General features: G+C 37.4%; 1 protein-coding gene across 4 annotated transcripts; it reads right to left on the bottom strand.

Moving 5' to 3' along the window:
- Nucleotides 1–1,672: 1,672 nt before the first annotated feature.
- Nucleotides 1,673–16,228, bottom strand: LOC133883086 (uncharacterized). Of its 4 annotated transcripts, XM_062322289.1 has the most exons (8): nt 15,916–16,226; nt 14,124–14,233; nt 4,431–4,702; nt 4,252–4,343; nt 2,681–2,783; nt 2,414–2,556; nt 2,100–2,230; nt 1,673–1,755 (listed from the first exon to the last, which is right to left on the bottom strand). In XM_062322289.1, the coding sequence occupies exons 1-7, from the start codon at nt 16,108–16,110 to the stop codon at nt 2,132–2,134; spliced, it is 1,014 nt and encodes a 337-aa protein (XP_062178273.1). In that variant the 5' UTR covers nt 16,111–16,226; the 3' UTR covers nt 1,673–1,755; nt 2,100–2,131. The 4 variants fall into 4 exon arrangements, with proteins under 4 accessions (XP_062178273.1, XP_062178272.1, XP_062178274.1 ...); XM_062322288.1 differs by having other exon boundaries at nt 1,673–2,230; XM_062322290.1 differs by having other exon boundaries at nt 1,673–2,230; nt 4,431–4,642; nt 15,916–16,222.
- Between the last annotated feature and the right edge of the window lie 2,604 nt (nt 16,229–18,832).

Here is an 18,832-nt window from a genome sequence, read left to right as displayed (position 1 = left end):
TGCAGCAAATCCAGTTTTCCATGAAAGAACTAAACACATCGATATTGACTGTCACCTTATTCGTGAACATATTCAGAATGGCATCATTCGCACAATGCATGTCACTAGTACTCATCAGCTAGCAGATCTTTTTACCAAAGCCCTTGGATGTACTGTTTTTACATTTTTAAATTCCAAGATGAACTTCATTAATTTGTTTTCATCTTGAGGGGGAGTATCACGATTATATATTAATCACGTGGTACACGTGATTTAGCTACAGCTCAACAAGCGTGAGCAAGCGTGATTTAGCTACAGCTCAGCAAGCTAGTTAGAACTAACAGAGTTTGTTATTTTCTTTTTCATCACATGTATATTTCCTGATGTAACTTGTTACTATATAATGTAACCTCAGACAGTTTTCATAATACAGAAAGTGAGAATCATTTTGATCTCAACTCAATCCTGCGTTGCTCTCTGTTTTCTTCCTTGCTGTTCTTCATTCATTCATTTCTGTTCTTCATTCACAATCATCATAGTTCAGATTCTATCATGGAGCATATGATAGAGCATATGAGACTCATTAATTCAGTTTGAACTTATTTACCTCTATTGGTCTATTAACATAAAGTTACTATTATAAAGTTTTGTGTAAATGTAGTCTTTTTATCGGTTGAGATTAATAAAATTGGACCCAAATAGTTTATAGGAAGTCCATTTATAAAATTTGATTGCTCATTTAGAAAATATTGTACATTGTAATACAAAATGGAAGACTCATTATATATTGGTTTTATCACCACGTGTAATATTCCTTACGTTTGTGGAAGCATTTCATAAATAAAGTTATGGCCATATTGTAGTACATAACCCCATAAGAAAATCTTGTGCCGTGTGCCAAGTTGGAAAAATGTAAGAAATTTCCCAATAAAGTGTGGCACATATTCTACATGTACTTAATTAATTAGTATGGTTTAATTAAACACAAATTAAGGGGTTGTGTTAATTTTTTTATAAGAAAATTTCCCAATAAAGTGTGTACTCCATATAAATTTAACATAAAATTAAAAGGTTAAAATTAAAAAATTTGATCCATTTAATTAAATAAATTAGAGTATAATTAACTTATATAATCTTATATTTATACTTCGATACGACTTGAACCAGGCAAAATAATGATGGATAATTTTTGACATGCGAACCCGATAGGATCCGAATACAAAATTATATAATTATAATTGAAGAGTTTAACCTAATTAATTAAATTGATCGGATAAAAATTAACCTATATACAATATAGTCTTATAAATGCATTGACACAACTCAAATTCAACACACGAACGCGAATTGCCGCCCCCAGAATTTATCGAATACTTCTTTCATATCCTTACTGTTTATGTATAATTTGCCAAGTTATGGCTTTCTTCTCTCCAAGGGATGGATAGTGAGATTAAAAAGTCAAATTAGCTTGTTCTTCCTTCATAGTAATTAGGAGTCTAGGACCTCCAAACTTCTAAAAATATACAGTTCACATTGACAGCATGTCAACACGGCGAGATTGAAAAAAGTGTTTCAACCATACAAAATCATGATTAAAAAAAGAAAAAGAAAAAGAAAGTATATATATAAGATTTGCTCATGCGGAGTTGAGAGTATTATATAAGATCAAAAATCATGCTGCTGGCAAAATGAATGACAGAAAAAAGAAGTGTCCATTCACATCATGGAGTCAAATGGCTCTACTTGTACAGCATTGCCCCCTTACTATAGCAACACCTAAAATAAAAAATAAAATAAATTAAAATAAAATAACCACTTGGGAACGGCGTGGTAACCAACAATGTCTATGTTCCTTTCACGAAATTAAGGTCAATTTATGACAAGTTGGCAAAGATTGGACCCCTTCAAACACTTTCCGTAACCTTTAATTGCACGCTCGATCCTTTTTCTTCTTCTTCTTTCTTTTCTTTTTATTTTTTTTTATTTTTTTTTTATTTTTTTTATTTTTTATTTATTTGGCATTGACTTTTGTACATCATTTTGCATCGATTGAAAGGATTAAAGAATTATAAATATAAAAGAAGAAGAAGAAGAAAACTCATCGTCTCTTCAAATAGTACCTCAACAAAAGAGGTATCTCTGACAAATCACTTCACATGGGCTTCTGAAACTTCCCATGAACCCACACCCTCCGCATGCTCTTCTGGTTTCGGCGATTCACAGATTTAACACAACAATATTCAAGCTCAAGCTGCATGGGGTGCATAAGAGGTTCAAAATAAGCACTAGTCAAAAGCAAACGATTTTTCTGAGTTTTAATCTCCAAATAGTAGCAATTATTTGGAGATTGAAACCCCGAAAGGAGGGAAAATTATAAAATTTATTTTTGGAGATTGTCAATCAGCACCAATCAACCCGAAAGTTAAGAGTATACCTCAATGAAGCCTGCACCTGCAAAGAGATCTCTTACGGTATCTAAACAGAAGAAATAAGAACGGGTTCCATCCGATCTCATGTATTCCCTGAACCCCACTCTTTGATCAGACTCGAATCGAAGCATAGTCATATCATATAGACCTGAATTCTTCAGCGTAACTGGTGTCAGCAAGTGTAAAGACAAAAGATCGAAAAAATTTCTACCAACTTAAAAATAGTACATTAAATCCAAACAGCAATCTCATTTTTTGTTTGCAACTATTACCATAATCCCTAAATAAGAGAATGCCTCCTGGCTTTAAAACAGAAAAGCACTCCTTGATGGATATTGGCATCCTCTGGAATGGTACAGCTGATAGAGTAAATATCTGGCATATTCCACAATAAAAGAAGCAAACTCAGATATCAAAATGACGATACTTTTTTCATGGAATTAGAGTAAAAAGGTAAACCATGCTCTATGCAGAAGTTCAGGGTGTTGATTAGCGAGAAAGGTTCAAGCAGGATTGAAGACTCTTAATCAAGGAACAATGCAAGTACTAACATGGAACCATGTGGAAGAAGCATGTTCTACATGAACTTTGTGACTAAAGATGATTATCTAGATATCACAAAATTAATTCCTGATGAGTCCTTTGACACACGAGACTCAAGAAAAAAATGGGCAACATACTTGACGAATAATTATAATAATCAAAAGAAAACATAATGACAAATATCTTCAAATTAGAAAAAAAAAAAAAAAAAACTGTTATTGCATAAAAAAAATGAACGTTTGAAGCAATGCCTTGCACGGTTGCACCATTTCATAACACACAGTACATTAATCTCCATCAGTAGGCAAGTTAGGAGTCTCAATCAAGATAACAAATACGGTGGATCATGAAAGCCATGCAGAACAGCAAGGCGCGTAAGTTTAGAGAAATTTCCACAATTTATCCCCCAGAAATGGAATTTCACAGGTGATGACTGCCCCAACATATTATATAACAATGAATATCATCATGGGTTAGCAACTTGTAATAAATTAACATAAAGCTTGCTATTCTGTTTTCTCCATTAGCAATAGTTATCTTTTTCAATTTCGCAATAGGTTATTCTTTTTGTCTTTCATTGACAAGTTGCGTGCGAACTAAAATACGTCTTGATTCCACAGCCAAACCCTCCAGCCTCACCTGGTTGCCAATGATCCTAACACCAAATAGCATAACCCCCGCTCTGAATAAATAAGAGTTGGAGGTTGAGATCAGAAGCTCAATACTGTGAGGGTGCATGAGTCGTACTTACAATCAAACAACGCATTACGAATGGAAATACGAAACAATCAGACGAATTAGAGAAGGGGACTTAAGAGCCAAAATAGTAAGATACTTAGAGAGAACTCAAGGCAAAATCCAGATTCCATGTATTGCAATATCAAACATAACAAGCAGCAATAAGAAAAGGCAGTATACCAACACAAAGGTTTTCACTTAATAAAAATTTCAACCGGCATGAGTGGTAATTGCAACCAGAAAGCCAAGGACATATTTCTGTCTATGGATATCAAATTAATCCATTTCCAACTTGGATAGAATTTGAACACAAACTTAGGTAGGGATATGCAATGACATCCTCACAACCATCAAATGAAAATATATAAAGAAGCTATATTGCAATTTTGAAATGAATGAGCATTCGAGTGAGAAAAACCAACTTACTCACTTAAAGAGAGTTATCTCTCCCTATATATAAAAGATACGGGGCCCTAATTTGTCTTTCTACATTCCCAAGGTTCATCCAGAGGCCCCATAGCTATGTGAACTTAAAATGGTTTTGGGGAATAAAAGTGAATACCAAGGTAACGAAATCCACACCACCAATGCAACAGCCACTTTCTTCCGGTGAACACGAATCATTAAAGTAACCTCCACTATTTTCTTTAACATCTGGAAAAGATAAAACGAAATCTTGAGTACATATCGCACACGCGGCCAACAGAAGTACACAGCAAGGGAACAGGTGAAGCTCAAAACCTGACAAGCAGCTTTGCTGTTTTTGCAGAAAAACTTCTCGGCAGGTATGGCAGGCCAACCACTTTGGAAAACCAGCTATTGAAAAATCACAACAGAATGTATGGAAACGAAGTCTAACAGATACTGAAGTAGCGGCATCTATAATCTCTTTGGCCCTCTCCAGAGTCTCACTGCTACAATCGCATGCATAAACAACGATGTGTTCATTGCCACTACACAGGAAATTGAAGTCGTCAGGAATCAGGTAGAAGGCTAGCAGCATGATCTGGAGCCTAAGACAAAGATCTATAACTTAATTAAATTTATGAGATTTATTTTCAATTTTCCAATCAACAAAATTTAATGCAAAATCATTATGTGATATGACTAATTTGCAACTTTTGCTTACCTGTTTCAACAAAACTGGCAAGTTTGTCAAAAACTCATACCATATGGTGATAAATAATTCCATAAAGAGACCTAAAAATATTTCCAATAATTGATGCATTTAAAATTGTGACTTACAGCCAGTTCCCTGAATATGTTCCATAGTCCTCCCTAATCACCATGACAAAACTTAAAATCTCCAGGTACTTGTGATGCTAGATAAACTTTATAATAAAAAACTAGAAGGGATTTCTTGTACATATAAGGCTGTTTGTTACAATGCATAAACACAAAAAATAAAAATAAAAGTATTGTTTGGATATGTACTGAAAATGCACTTTTTGAAAATTCAAACAAAAAATGTTGCTTTTAAGCAAAAAAAAAAAAAAAAAGGATTAAGTTTTGATCTTGATCTTAGGAGGGTTTCTATATTCCTATCTTGAACATTTCTGCTCAATCAGTGACAGAGTGACCAAGTATATTTTTGCTCATATTAATTTTACTTTGTTCACGTTCTTTTTTGGTAAAAGTTAGTTTGTTCTCTGATGCTATCAAATTCAGATTTTATCTTCAATCAAATTTTCATCCTCCAGTATAGTGAATGAATATCAGGCTTTTCTGCAGTATCCACACTTTAACCCCATCTATCAACATATATCTACAACATCTAGGTGACCAGGGCAGGCAAGGAACACACACTCCAAGACTAAGTACTATAACTCAAAATTCAATCTCGCTGAGCTAATCCATTTCAATAAAACTAAATAACAGTTGCAGCTTCTCTATTTCGTTACTTCATTCTGCTATTCCCATTATTGTCTATCCCTCGGCAACCCTTCATTTTATGGTTGGTAGCTAGAGATGCATTGTCCACTGGTGGGAATTTGCTTAAATGGGGTTATGTAGGAAATGTCCTTCGCTTATTTTGCAGAGGTTGTATTGAAAGTAGAGCACATCTCTTTTTTTCATTGTGGTTTTAGTAGACATATATGGAAAGAAGTTATGAGATGGATTTGATAAGTGATCCTCATTGATAAACGCCGAATGTTGCACATTCAAGCCCCTTAACTTGCATATGTTAATTTCTTAGCGTTGTTATTTATTTAATTTTGTTTTGTTTTCGTGTTTCAGGGTTTTGTATGACAGATGCAAGAATTCCAGTGGAAAATGGGCTTAAATGACACTTTGGAAGCATGCTGGCAGCCATGGGATCGAGCACACTTCCCTTGGACTCAAGTGCACTCAGACGTACAGCACACTTCAGCAATCCTTTTCCACCTTGAATTAGGTTTTCAGTCTCCTACTTGGACTAGGAGACTGACCTACATTTTTCCTATGGTTTCTAGGGTTTTTCTAATCCTTATAAATAGGCCTCCAAACATTGAAGAAGCACACTGCTACCTAGAGCTAAAATTCAGTAAAATACTTCTTGAAGGCTTGAAGAGTTGAAGAGGAGTAAATCATTTCAACTCTCTTTTGCGTTTATTTTATGCACTTTAGTCAACAACAAAATCAACTATATTTTCTTAAGTTATTTTTAATCTTCATAAACTTGATAACACCACTCTTGCAGTCAGAGGTTCGACACCCTCGAAATAGTCTTATTTTGCAAGGATTCATATTATTGCGAGTGGTAATTTATTATTGATATATTTTTGCTTTAAAAAGACTACATCAATTTTTGGCGCCATTGCTGGGGGATCAAACCCGGGTCACCCGTGCGACAGGTGGGAATACTTACCACTATACTACAATGACAGTCTGGGGAAAAAAAGAAGGGAAAATGGGAGGTGTGGAGAGAGAACAGCGTGGGGGAAATGAGGGTAATGGGGGAGACATGACTAGAAATAGGTCACGTGAGCCTCTGAACATGTGCGTTCGAGCGCACTCGTGCAGGGCTGCTCGGTAAGCAGTTGCGCTCGAGCCTACCAAGGGTGAGCTCGAGCACAGGCTTGTTGCTGGGATCAAGCCCACTGTATGTGCGCTCGAGCCCAAGTGTGTAAGTGCCTAATGCAAAAAATAGACGGGATCTGTCAAATCGACGGATTCCACGTCCTTACCTAGCTCAAGGCTTTGGATGTAGGGCTTCAATCTTTGACTGTCTACCTTGAAAAAAGTGTCATCCTTTGAGTCTCGTAATTCGATAATGCCATGTGGAGACACCAACGTGACTATGAAAGGATCATCCCATCTTTAGTGGAACTTCCCAGGAAAGAGCTGGAGTTTGGAATTAGAAAGCCATACCTTCTGTTCCAGCACAAAGGACATGGGCAGAATATGTCGGTCATGAAATACCTTTGTCTTTTCCTCGTAAATGCGGGTACTGTCGTATGCATAATTGCACAGATCCTCCAATTCTGTCAACTTAAGTTTCCGGTGAGAGCATGCTTCTTTCATGTCGAAGTTGAACTGCTTGATTACCCCAAAGCCTTGTGCTCGAGTTCCACAAGAAGGTGACACGCCTTGCCATAAACAATCTGGTATGGTGACATTCTAATCGGTGTCTTGTAAGCTGTGTGATAAGCCTATAGTGCATCATTGAGGCACAATGACCAATCCTTACAATTTGGCCTAACTGTCTTCTCTATAATGTGCTTGATCTCCTTGTTGGAAACTTCCACTTGTCCACTGGTCTGAGGATGGTAGGGAGTGGCTACTTTGTGTGTGACAGAGTATTTGAGAAGCAGGGTTTTGAGAAACCAGTTGCAAAAGTGCTTACCTCCGTCACTAATGATGGCCCAAGGGGTACTGAATCTACTGAAAATGTTGGCCTGGATGAATTTGACCACAACCTTGTGATCATTAGTCTTGGTGGCCACAACTTCTACCCATTTAGAGACATAATCCACCCCTACAAGAATATACTCATACCCAGAAGATGGTGGGAAGGGTCCCATGAAGTCGATACCCCAGACATCAAAGACTTCAACAATTAGGATGGTGTTTAGTAGCATCATGTATCTCCGAGACATAGCTCAAAGGCGTTGGCACCTCTCACAACCTCGGCAAAACTCATAGGCATCTTTGAACAAGGTAGGCCATGTGAATCCGCTCTGTAAAACCTTTGCTGCAGTTTTCTTGGCATTGAAGTGTCCTCCACAAGCTAGTGAATGGCAAAATGTAAGAATACTGTGGACTTCACTCTCAGGGACGCAGGGTCAGATTTTCTGATCAGCACAATACTTGAATAACTCCGAATCTACCCAAAAATAGGATCAAACTTGCTTGAAGAAGCGGTCATTGTCTTGTTTGGACCAATAAGAAGGGATCCGACTTGTGGCTAAATAGTTGACAATATCAGCTTACCAAGGAAGCTCCCTCGGAGTAATCTCAAACAGTTGCTCATTCGGGAAGGAATCATGAACTGGAATAGGCCGAGGTGTCTCAAACAGAAGAAGTATCCATCGAATCAACCGGGGCTTAGTTTCTTTCTTGGCCAGCAAATGTCACAAAGCAGGATGATCAGAGTAGATGATTACCCTGGATCCCAAAAGATATGAGTGAAATTTATCCAAGGCAAAGACAACGACTAGCAGCTCTTTTTCTGTTGTTGTGTAATTGACTTGAGCATCCATCAGAGTCTTGCTAGCATAGTAGATGACGTGAGGAAACTTGCTTTCATGCTGTCCCAAGACCACACCCACAGCATAATCAGATCCATCACACATGATTTCAAACGACAAAGACCAGTCAGGAGGCTTCATGATGGTAGCAAAAGATAGCATAGATCGAAGCTTATGGAATGCCTCTAGACATGCATCATCAAAATGAAAAGTAGTATCCTTAACAAGTAAATTACACAAGGGTCTTGAAATCTTACTGAAATCCTTGATGAAGCGGCGATAGAAGCTGGCATGCCCGAGGAAGGAACGAATCTGCTTCACTGAAGTAGGTGGCGGTAGATTTTCAATCAGCTCAACTTTTGCATGGTCCACCTCAATTCCTCTTTTAGATACTATATGGCCCAGAACTATTCCTTCTTGCACCATGAAGTGGCTCTTCTCCTAGCTTAAGATCAGATTTGTTTCTTTGCAACGTTGAAGCACAAGTGACAGATTGTGGAGACATGTAGCAAAGGAGGAACCAAAAACAGATAAGTCATCCATAAATACCTCCAGAAATTTATCCACCATGTCTGAGAAGATTGACATCATATATCTCTGAAAAGTGGCAGGTGCATTGCACAATCCAAATGTCATGCGTCTGTAAGTGAAAGTGCCAAAGGGGCAGGTGAAGGTCGTCTTCTCTTGGTCTTGGGGATCAACCGCTACTTGATTATATCGGAGTACCCATCTAGGAAACAGTAGTAGCTCTGGCCAGCAAGACGCTCAGGGGTCTGATCAATGAATGGGAGTCGGAAGTGATCCTTCCGAGTATGGGAGTTGAGCTTCCGATAGTCAATGCATACGCACCATCCCGTGGTTGTCCGCTGTGGGACCAATTCATCAGTTGAGTTCTCAACTACTATGATCCCAAACTTCTTTGGAACCACTTGGGTGGGGCTCACCTACTTGCTGTCTGAGATGGGGTAGACAATGCATGCATCAAGAAATTTGGCCACCTCCTTCATCACTACCTCTTTCATATTGGGATTCAGCCGGCGCAGTGCCTCAAGGGAGGGTCGAGCACCTTCTTCTAAATGGATTTGGTGCATACAAATAGAGGGGTCGATTCCTTTCAACTCTTCAAGCCTTCAAGAAGTATTTTACTGAAATTTAGCTCTAGGTAGCAATGTCATGAGCGACTAAAACCCTTTGTAGGGCATTGATGTAACCCTATCCAAACACAATGGTTTGATTGTACCTTAATTTAGAGAATTTCAGTTTATGCATGTTTGTTTTATAATTATGAGAATTGTTACAATTTGATATTGTTCTTAATGCGATTGTTCTTAAATTCAAAATCAATATTGGTAAAATCTTTATCTTGTCTTAGAAAGGTTTTTACCTTTATTGAACTCAAATCCTTCTTATTTTCTGTAATTATGGGAATGATAATTATACAACAGTTTTAATTGACATATGATCAAAAGAGTTAGATAGGCCATATCTAGGGAAGATGAACCGTACTACACCCTAGTTTAGTGTAATTTATGTAAACGGTAGTGGATGCATGCTATTTCCATAAGACATGTCCATAGTCTACCACATCAATTATCCCCAATTTTATTTTATTTTTATTTTATTAAAAAAAAAAAAAAAAAAAAGGGAGAAGAAGCAATATGTGGGTGCCTCTCCACGCACGGATTGCCTCTGTGTTGGGTTTTGTTTGTTTTGCAGGGGATTGGGCTGCCTTTTGGGGTTGGTTTTGCACCCCTGTTCTCGGAGCCGCGTGCCCAGTGCCCAGTGCTCGACAAATTGCCTGAACCAGCCTTTCTGCATGCCTAAGCCTCGAGCTTCATCGTCTCGATCCTCCAAAGCCCGCGCCACATCCTCCCAGCCCACTGGGCAGCAGAGGGAGCTCATTCTAGAGAATACATTTGCGATCCAAACCGACTTCACATCTCTAAAAGCCACCAAGTGGGTAGTTAAGGAATTCAAGTGCCGTGGCCTAACAGCATTGTTCCAACCGGTCAGCCCCACCGTCTACGAGCGCTTGGTCCAGTAGTTCAACCAAAATCTCACTTATGACTGCAATCGGCCTGAAGTCCTCCTCATCTATGAAGGGCGGTGACGTTGAGGTCACCATCGCAGACATCGCAGCTGCCCGGCTACCCTCCAATGCTTCCATTAATGCCCGTCGACTATTGTGACTCATCGTGGCACTCCTCGGTACAAAGAGTTTCCCTCTAGGCTCACTACTTAGAAGATTGTGGATGATATGCGCAAGGGCCATTACACCGACGATTTCCGCAACTGCACCAGCAAGGCCCTTATGCCTGCATGACTTTGGCTAGTGGACTTCCTCTTGCAGCGTAATGCGTGTCGCTTGGGATGCAAAACTCTGCGACGAGGTCCCTTTCTAGCCGCGCTATATGCCTTTCATAAAGGTTATCGGTGCTCCATTCCTAAGCTCATTTGGGACCAACTGCACAAATTTTGGGATGGGGCTATTGCACGGGGCACTTTGGGTATTGAAACATGGGGACTCCCCGTCCTATTTCTCATCACACATCTACTTTAGACGAGGGGCATTGAGGGCACACCCGAGGATAGACCTATTACTTCCACCCTTAGTTCGGACCAATCCAGTGGAACCAAAGCTATTCCCACATGCCACGGAGACGTCAGGTACAACCAACAGTTGTAGAGCGGGTCATGGGTGATAGCATGCCTATGGAGATGGAGGAGTCTGTAGCTAAGGAGGAGGAGACAGTTACCATGGGCATCTCCGAGTATGGCTTCCTCCTCAAAGAGCTGTCGGACCTCCAGTTTGAGCTAGCCAATCAACGGCGGGAGGTCCAGGAGGACAAGCTCTTGGCAGAACAACGATTTGATGCACAACAGGAACTGTTGCGGTCCATTCTATCTCAACTGCCACCTGCTCCAAGGGCATTTTCTTCTGCACCGCAGTGATTGTTCAGGTACCCTTATCCCTGTATTGTTTTATTTTCTCTATCCACACATTATGGACACTGTGTAATTAAGTTTGGGGGTCTAGGTACAAATGTTATTCTTAAGCATGCAATTGATAAGAAATTCTGATTTGTATTTCATTGGTGAGCTTAACACGATAAACACATGATCACTTAACTAGGAAATTTAGAATTTGTTACTTTCTTTGGCAGTATTGATCACTTTGAGCTTTTCACTGAGTAACTGGACCTCTTGCCTCATTGAGCATTAAGTATTCGCGTCAAAAGGTTGTAAGTTTTCTTTGATTGATAGTATGGCTAATTTGGCTTTGTAGCCTTTTTAACTTGAGGTAGTAAGCCGTTCAAAATGTCTTTACATCTAATGCCCTAAAATCATCAGGTTTGGGAGTCATTCGTTTAAAGCTCGATACATGGGTCAATTAGAAAGCTTAAGGGAGCTAAGCACAGCACAGCCTACATTAAAAAAATAAAATAGAATAAAAAAAAAAATAAAAAGAAGAAAATATGCCTTGGTTGTTTTATCCAATGAGGAGTCTAACAAATTTTGAGTGTTGAACCATTCATGATTGAGATTAGTTTTTAAAACCTCATGACTATGTGTTAAGTTTACTTTACACTAATTGAATCTTGTGATATCTCATAATGCCGTGTTAGTAACTTGATTTTTAATTCCTTGAGATTGTGAAGATAGAGTTTGTTTTGTTAAGCTTGCTAATGAATGAGAACCATGATTTTTACGATGCTGCATTCTTGGGAATAACATAGTAGGAACAATATTTGTGAGTATCATTCCTGTTAAACCCTCACGAGACTTCACTCATCCTCTAGGGATGCCTAGGGGTTTAAAAGGCTTGTTACATACGCTAAATGTAATCATACATCCCACGTAAGAATTATTTATCTTCTTGTTTTTCAGTTTATTTTCTGTTTTGTATTGCTAAGGGACTAGCAATAGAGAAATGATTCTTTACCACCTAAATATACAACTTTTCACCACCTTGTCTATGTGGCAAGGTGGTCCCCCACTTTATTTTATTTTTTAAAAATAAAAAAACTCTAAAGTTAGTAAGGGACCACCTTGCCACATAGACAAGGTGGTGAAAAGTTGTATATTTAGGTGGTAGTGAATCATTACTCCTAGCAATATATAAGTTTGAAAGTGTGATAAGTGCCGAATGTTGCACATTCAAGCCCCTTAACTCGCATATGTTAATTCCTTAACATGGTTATTTGTTTAATTTTATTTTGTTTTTGTGTTTCAGGGTTTTATATGACAGATGCAAGAATTCCAATAGAAATTGGGCTTAAAAGACACTTTGGAAGCATGCTGGCAGCCATGGGATCGAACGCAAGGCATACAGCACACAACAGCAGTCATTTTCCACCTTGAATTAGGTTTTCAGTCTCATACTTGGACTAGGAGATTGACCTACGTTTTTCCTAGGGTTTCTAAGGCTTCTAGGGTTCTCCTAATCCCTATAAATAAGCCTCTAAACATTGAAGAAACACACTGCTACCTAGAGCTTAAATTCAGTAAAATACTTCTTGAAGGCTTGAAGAGTTGAAGATGAGTAAATCATGGCAGGAGGCCATCTCAGCAGCATCATGAGCGGCTAATACCCTACACTCTTACATTTCAACCCTCTTTTGCGTTTATTTTATGCACTTTAGTCAACAACAAAATCAACCATATTTTCTTAAATTATTTTTAATCTTCATAAACTTGATAAAAACGCCCCTGCAGTCTTTGAGGTTTGATACCCTCTAAATAGCCTTATTCTACAAGGATTCGTACTATTGCAAATAGTAATTTATTATTGATATGTTTTTGCTTTAAAAAGATTACATCACTCATGCTTTATGGGAGGACATGGTTGCTTGCGGTTAGCAGGAGCTGAAGGGGTGTGGTTTGAAGTCTAGTTTATGTCAACTGAGTTTAGGGACAGTGGTATACCATATTTGGAAACATCGAAATGCTCTAAAACATGGAAATTCCATACTATCGGGGAGAAAAATTTTCAGAGAATAAAATGGGAAGTTTGCACCAAGATTATGGCAAAAGGGAGATTCAAGCCAATAGAAGAAAACTTGGTTTTATGTTGCAGCTGGAACCTTTTTCATACCATGTGCTGAAGCCGTCTGCTGTGAAAGGTTGCTGGTCTGCTGTGCTAGTTTTTTTTTCCGCAGCTTTTGTGGTTGTAGATGTGGTTTTGTTCTGGTTTTGCAGTGCTGCTTTCACTACAGTACAGGTTTTGTTTGGTTTAGTGTGTACTCTTTGGTTGTGTGTAGTTGTCTACTTTGTTTTCCTTTTGGAAATTGTAATGGTTGGTTCTAGCATTTTATATGCTGGAGTGTTGTACAGTTTGATTTTCATCTATACAAAATTATTCATTTATCTAAAAATAATAAAAATTAAAAATTAAATTAAAAGTAGGACATTAGTGTTTAAGATCACACGATGTTCTAACAATTATAAACAAAATCATAAGCTAACATCACAAAGGGAACAAACTTTTTTAAAATCATTTTCCTCTTTCTGGTTTGCAGTGGTTTAATTTCTACCACAATTTCAACCTAGGTCCAAACTTTTTCTAAACCTGAAATTCCATCAAGGGTTGTAGGAACATAATCTTGGGTTCATTTCAATATACTGTTTCAAAAGCAGGAGCTACTAGAATGAAACTCTAATTCAGGCTAATTAACTGAATAGATAAGGCACTTCTCTATAATTATCCAGGATTTTAAAAACAATGATGTACAGTGAAATCAATTAGAGGCCATCTTGAGGTTACCGTAAAATTGGGAGAGCAGTACTGCCATTGCCACATCCCACCTCCAAAACCTTAGAACATTCTCCATGGGAGACTAGTTCTGGGAATTCCTTCAGTAAGTACCGTCTCTCCTGCGTCCAAAGTGAGAAAATAAGACAAAAGACAGCCAAACTAAAATCTTACATATATAAAGTTAAAATGTACTGCATGAGCAATAAAGCAAGGCCAAAACTTAAAATTAACAAAAAGGGTAAGACACAAGAGACATGTCCATAATCTACATAAGATTAAAACCCAATTAAATTAAGTTTTTATATTATCAGATTATCTAAAATCAAACACATTATAATTTTATTTTATTTTATTTTTTTTTTGTATAAGTAATCGAAAAATATCATTAAAAGCGTAAAGGCGCCCCTAGTACACAAAGTATACAAGAGGAAACACCTAGGTGGAAGGAGCAAAAGGAACAAGGGAATCACAATAACTAATCAACAAAGGAAAAACATAAACAGAATTCCAAAGATACAAAGTTTTGAAGAACAAGGACGTAATCTACTCCAAAGTCCTCTCTCGATCCTCAAAACTTTTGTCATTCATTTCTTGATTGGGGCTCTTGTTTGGAGAGTCTGTGACACCCGAGAAAGTTAGTCTCACATAGAGTGAGTCGATTATAAAAATACTCGTACGTACTAAGTCTCACATTGATTCTTTAAGAGTTTTAGCTACTAGTTTTTCAATACAAATTCCAATAGATTATCTATTTCACTCTCTACTTTCTCTAAATATTATTTTTTAATGTATTTTTTATTGTGAAAGTCGAGGGAGAGGGAGAGGGAGAAGGAGAGAAAAGGGGGCGAGAGAGGAGGAAAGAGGGGAGAGAAAAGAATAAAAAATGACTAAAAGATGCTACAGTGAACATTCATATATTTAGCTATGAAGCATCTATTGGAGGAATAAAGTGGCTCATAATAGTTATATTTAGCTATTATGAGGCATATGAAAGGTCTGTTGCAGATACTTTAATAGGTGAGATGGGCTTTATAATGATTATAGAGAGCTCTGATTGCAACTTGACTAGTCCTCCTAGAGTCATAACATAGATTTGGCAAACGCTTTCTCTAGGTCATTACAAATAGTATCCAAGTGAGCTACTAAAGCCACATGTGGTTAAAGAGTAATGGAAACCATGGCTAAAGAGTGGAAGGTATGGTTTGTGAGTTGAAGGGGATAGCGGTTCAATGGCAGAAAATGCTAGAGGAGTAACATGCTAGGTAAGGAAAGTTGAACATTCTGCACCCGGAAATTGATGGAGTCAAAGCTAAGGGCGTATTTTCTCCGGGCTTATTACCTAATGGACTCGTTCGCGTGTTCTATAACTTATCTTTAGAACTAGGATTTAACAAAGACTGATGAGCAACTTCTGAAAGAACAACATTAATATGATCCATCACACAAAGATAATCGTCATAACTTCTATATTATTTGCAATCCTATGCATTCGCGGTAAAATTTGAGCAACACAAGTCCATTTATATGTGAGGTTCAATTATTTCTCTTCTTTTTTTTCTTTTCCCAATTAAAGTTATGCAGCGTTGAGTTTTAATTTAATGACCGACACGAAAATGTGATGTTCCAAGCAACAATTTGCTAAAAACAAGATCATAACCAAAATCTAAACTGCGTGACAATTTGCAAAAAGAAAAAATATATTTAAAAAAAAAAAAAAAAAAACACCATATATTCAATATTTATCTTGATTGAATAACTTTAAACATAGTAAAGCGTCCTGAAAAAGAGAGAAGATTGAAACCTTGAAAAATTTGCCGGAGGAGTGACGGATGTGAAATTTCTTCCATGCCGCTGAATCGTCTTCTGGTGCAGTTTGAGAAGGGCGATTTGAAGGTTGGAACGGGAGCAAGTGGAACCGAAACGAAGAGTCGTTTTCGACCTCTGCTTTCAGCTCCTCCCACTCGAAGTCCTTGGAGAAGTACTCCGCTGCCTCCATTCTACTGTACAGAGTTCTTCGCAAAATCTAAGAACTGTCGTAGTAAAATTGTCCCATGTATTTTAGGCTCCGTTTCTTTCAATGTCAAATTTTTCTTTTGGAAAATGTTTTGGGCAAAATTATTTATGGCTGGAAACGAAAACCAATTTTAGTTTGAATGTAAAACTCTATTTAACTATTGAAAAATTATAAATTATTTTTTGAATTTAAATTTTTTATTATTGTACGCACGTTTGTGGGAATCTGTCACCGCCAAGCATTAAAGTTAATTGGTAGCCCAAATCTACTGCCGAAGATCCTCAAATTTTGGTATCTGGTTATCAAAATCCGACGGCATTGGCTGGAATCCGACAACCATCGCCAGAATCCGGCGACTTCCTACCACCGTTGCCGGAATCCGGCTGTACTGTGCCAAATTCTATTCAGTTTAGCTAAAATCAAGCCATTTGTGCCAGATTCCGACTTCTATCACCGGAATCTTGCCGGCTAGTGACGGAATCTCGTCACTAGTGATTTTTCACACCGTTAGTGATTTTTTCATAAGAGCCAAACGGCCCAAACGCCGTAAAATATTTTCAAAGAAATCATATTTTTTAAAAAAATAATTTCGTTGAAAATATTTTACGTCGAAACAAATAAAGCATAAAAATGTTTTTTTGGTATTTGACTTCTACGAAAAATTTGTGACCGCAATCACAATAGTGCTAGCGGCGACGACAATTACGGCAGTGGCAATGGCAACTTCGATGGTGGTGACTGCGAGCGAGAGAGAGTGCATACAAGAAGAAAGTTGGGTACTGTAGGTCGAGAAATATAAGTTCAAATTTGAAAAATAATTTACGAAAAAAAAAATCTATTTTATGCTGCTTAAATGAGGTTTTTTTAGTCAACCGAAAATGTTTTCAATTTGACCAATATTTTCAGTCGTATCAAACACTTAAAAATAGGAAAAATCTTTTTTCAAATAAAATTTTACGTCGAAACATACATAGCCTTGATTTTATTTTCTATTTCCTAGATTTTTATGTATATTTATTTTCTATATTTATATCATTTGTTATTTTTGGTAAGAGATGCAGGCTTGATTGGTACTGTAGTTCATTTGGGTGAGACAGTATTGGGATAAATGATAGTCTCAATTAATTTTTTACTTTTTTTAATAAAATTTGATTTAAGGGTTTGTGAGAATTAGCATGTCAGCATTATATAATAATTACAAAAAAAAAAAAAAAAAACATAATTTCTAACATTACCGCTAAAAGAAACAGGTGGAGCATTAGAAACATGCATAAGACAAGCCACATATAAGGAAGAATAAATAACTTGAAAACAAAAATTATAAGGATGATATGAACTAGAACTCTTAAAAGTAGTAGTAGATGATAATGGTCAGAAACGGCTCAACCATTAGGTGGATTAGGCCGCTATCTAAGGCCCCTAATTAATAATTGGGGAAATTTTATTTATTCCTCGATGTTTCATTATTTTGTAATTGTACACACCGTTTTAAAAGTTTACAATGACACTCATCCGTTTTCAATCCTAACAGAGAATATTAAAATTTTCAAAATACCGTTATTTATAAAATAAAATAAAATAAAAAACGTAAAAACCCACTGCCTGGCCTTGACTGTGTCTAGGTTTTTTTAAAAATAAAATAAAATTAATATTAAATCAAAATTTAATAATGATCATCTCAAATTTAATAGTAATTTTAAAATGCACATGACATTTGCGAGGACAAAAATTGTCTTTCTAGCATTATTCTTTCTTGGTAATGTTTTTTATTTTGAAAATAAAAAGAAAAAAAAAATTATGAAACAAATCCAATTTTTCTCTTTTTCGTCCAGGGGTAACTGGCAACCAGGAAAAGTTAAAGTAGGAAGAAAATAACAGCCATTTTTTGGTGATTATTCCTTGGCAATCTCTCAATTTTTCAAGTCATAGGGATTTTACATTAATTTTGGTTAGCTGAGCTTGCGTTGAACAGAACATGAACAAAAATACCAACTACATATGTATATGAGGAATTGGTTCACAATAGTTGTGCAACTGTTATGCACCACTCTAGAAACATGGAGTGGGTCTCACGTGAGACTCATGTGGTGAAAGAGGAGTGATTGTTGTGCACCATTCTAGAGACATGGGATGGGTCCCACGTGAGACCCATGTAGTTGAACCCACCACATGGAATCCATCCATGTCTCTAAGACCTTGCACAACAATTGTACAATTGTTGTGCAAGAGTCATTTTCCGTGGTGGAACTCACTACATGAGACCCACCTTATGTCTTTAAGACCTTGCACAACAGTTACACAAATGTTGTGCAAGAGTCATTTTCCTAAGATTATTGGTTCCTGTTCATTTTTTGTAGTTTATTCTCGGGTAGATTTTTTCTTCTCACACCCAAAAAAAAAACAAAAAACAAAAAACAAAAAAAACAGGTCCAAGGGTCAAAATTAGAGCTGAGCAGCTATCAAATATTTCCGACACCTTGTCATGGTGATCGTTTCTTTCGAAATTTGAGCCAAAGATGTCGATGTCAATGTCAAAGGAAAGTTATACGCACTGGCGGCACTGCGATGAAACGAGGTAGTCTGGTAGAGGAAGAGAGTCCAAGCTATATAGACCTTTGAGATCAACCATGGAGCACCGATGGCATCGATCACAGAAGAGTCCCCATGGTATCGATCAATGTTGAGGAGATATTTGTCCCCTATT

Source organism: Alnus glutinosa, chromosome 12 (genome assembly GCF_958979055.1).
Source record: "Alnus glutinosa chromosome 12, dhAlnGlut1.1, whole genome shotgun sequence".
NCBI lineage: Eukaryota > Viridiplantae > Streptophyta > Magnoliopsida > Fagales > Betulaceae > Alnus > Alnus glutinosa.
The sequence above is the reverse complement of the archived record's forward strand: the minus strand, read 5'-3'. Positions and strand labels throughout refer to the sequence as shown.

Excerpts from the sequence above, each read along its gene's own strand:
- LOC133883086 (XM_062322288.1), bottom strand. The coding sequence starts at position 16,110 with ATGGAGGCAGCGGAGTACTTCTCCAAGGACTTCGAGTGGGAGGAGCTG. Across the intron at positions 14,234-15,915 it reads CCTCCGGCAAATTTTTCAAG|GAGAGACGGTACTTACTGAA; the intron begins GTTTCAATCTTC and ends CTTTGGACGCAG. Across the intron at positions 4,344-4,430 it reads ACAGCAAAGCTGCTTGTCAG|ATGTTAAAGAAAATAGTGGA; the intron begins GTTTTGAGCTTC and ends TATCTTTTCCAG.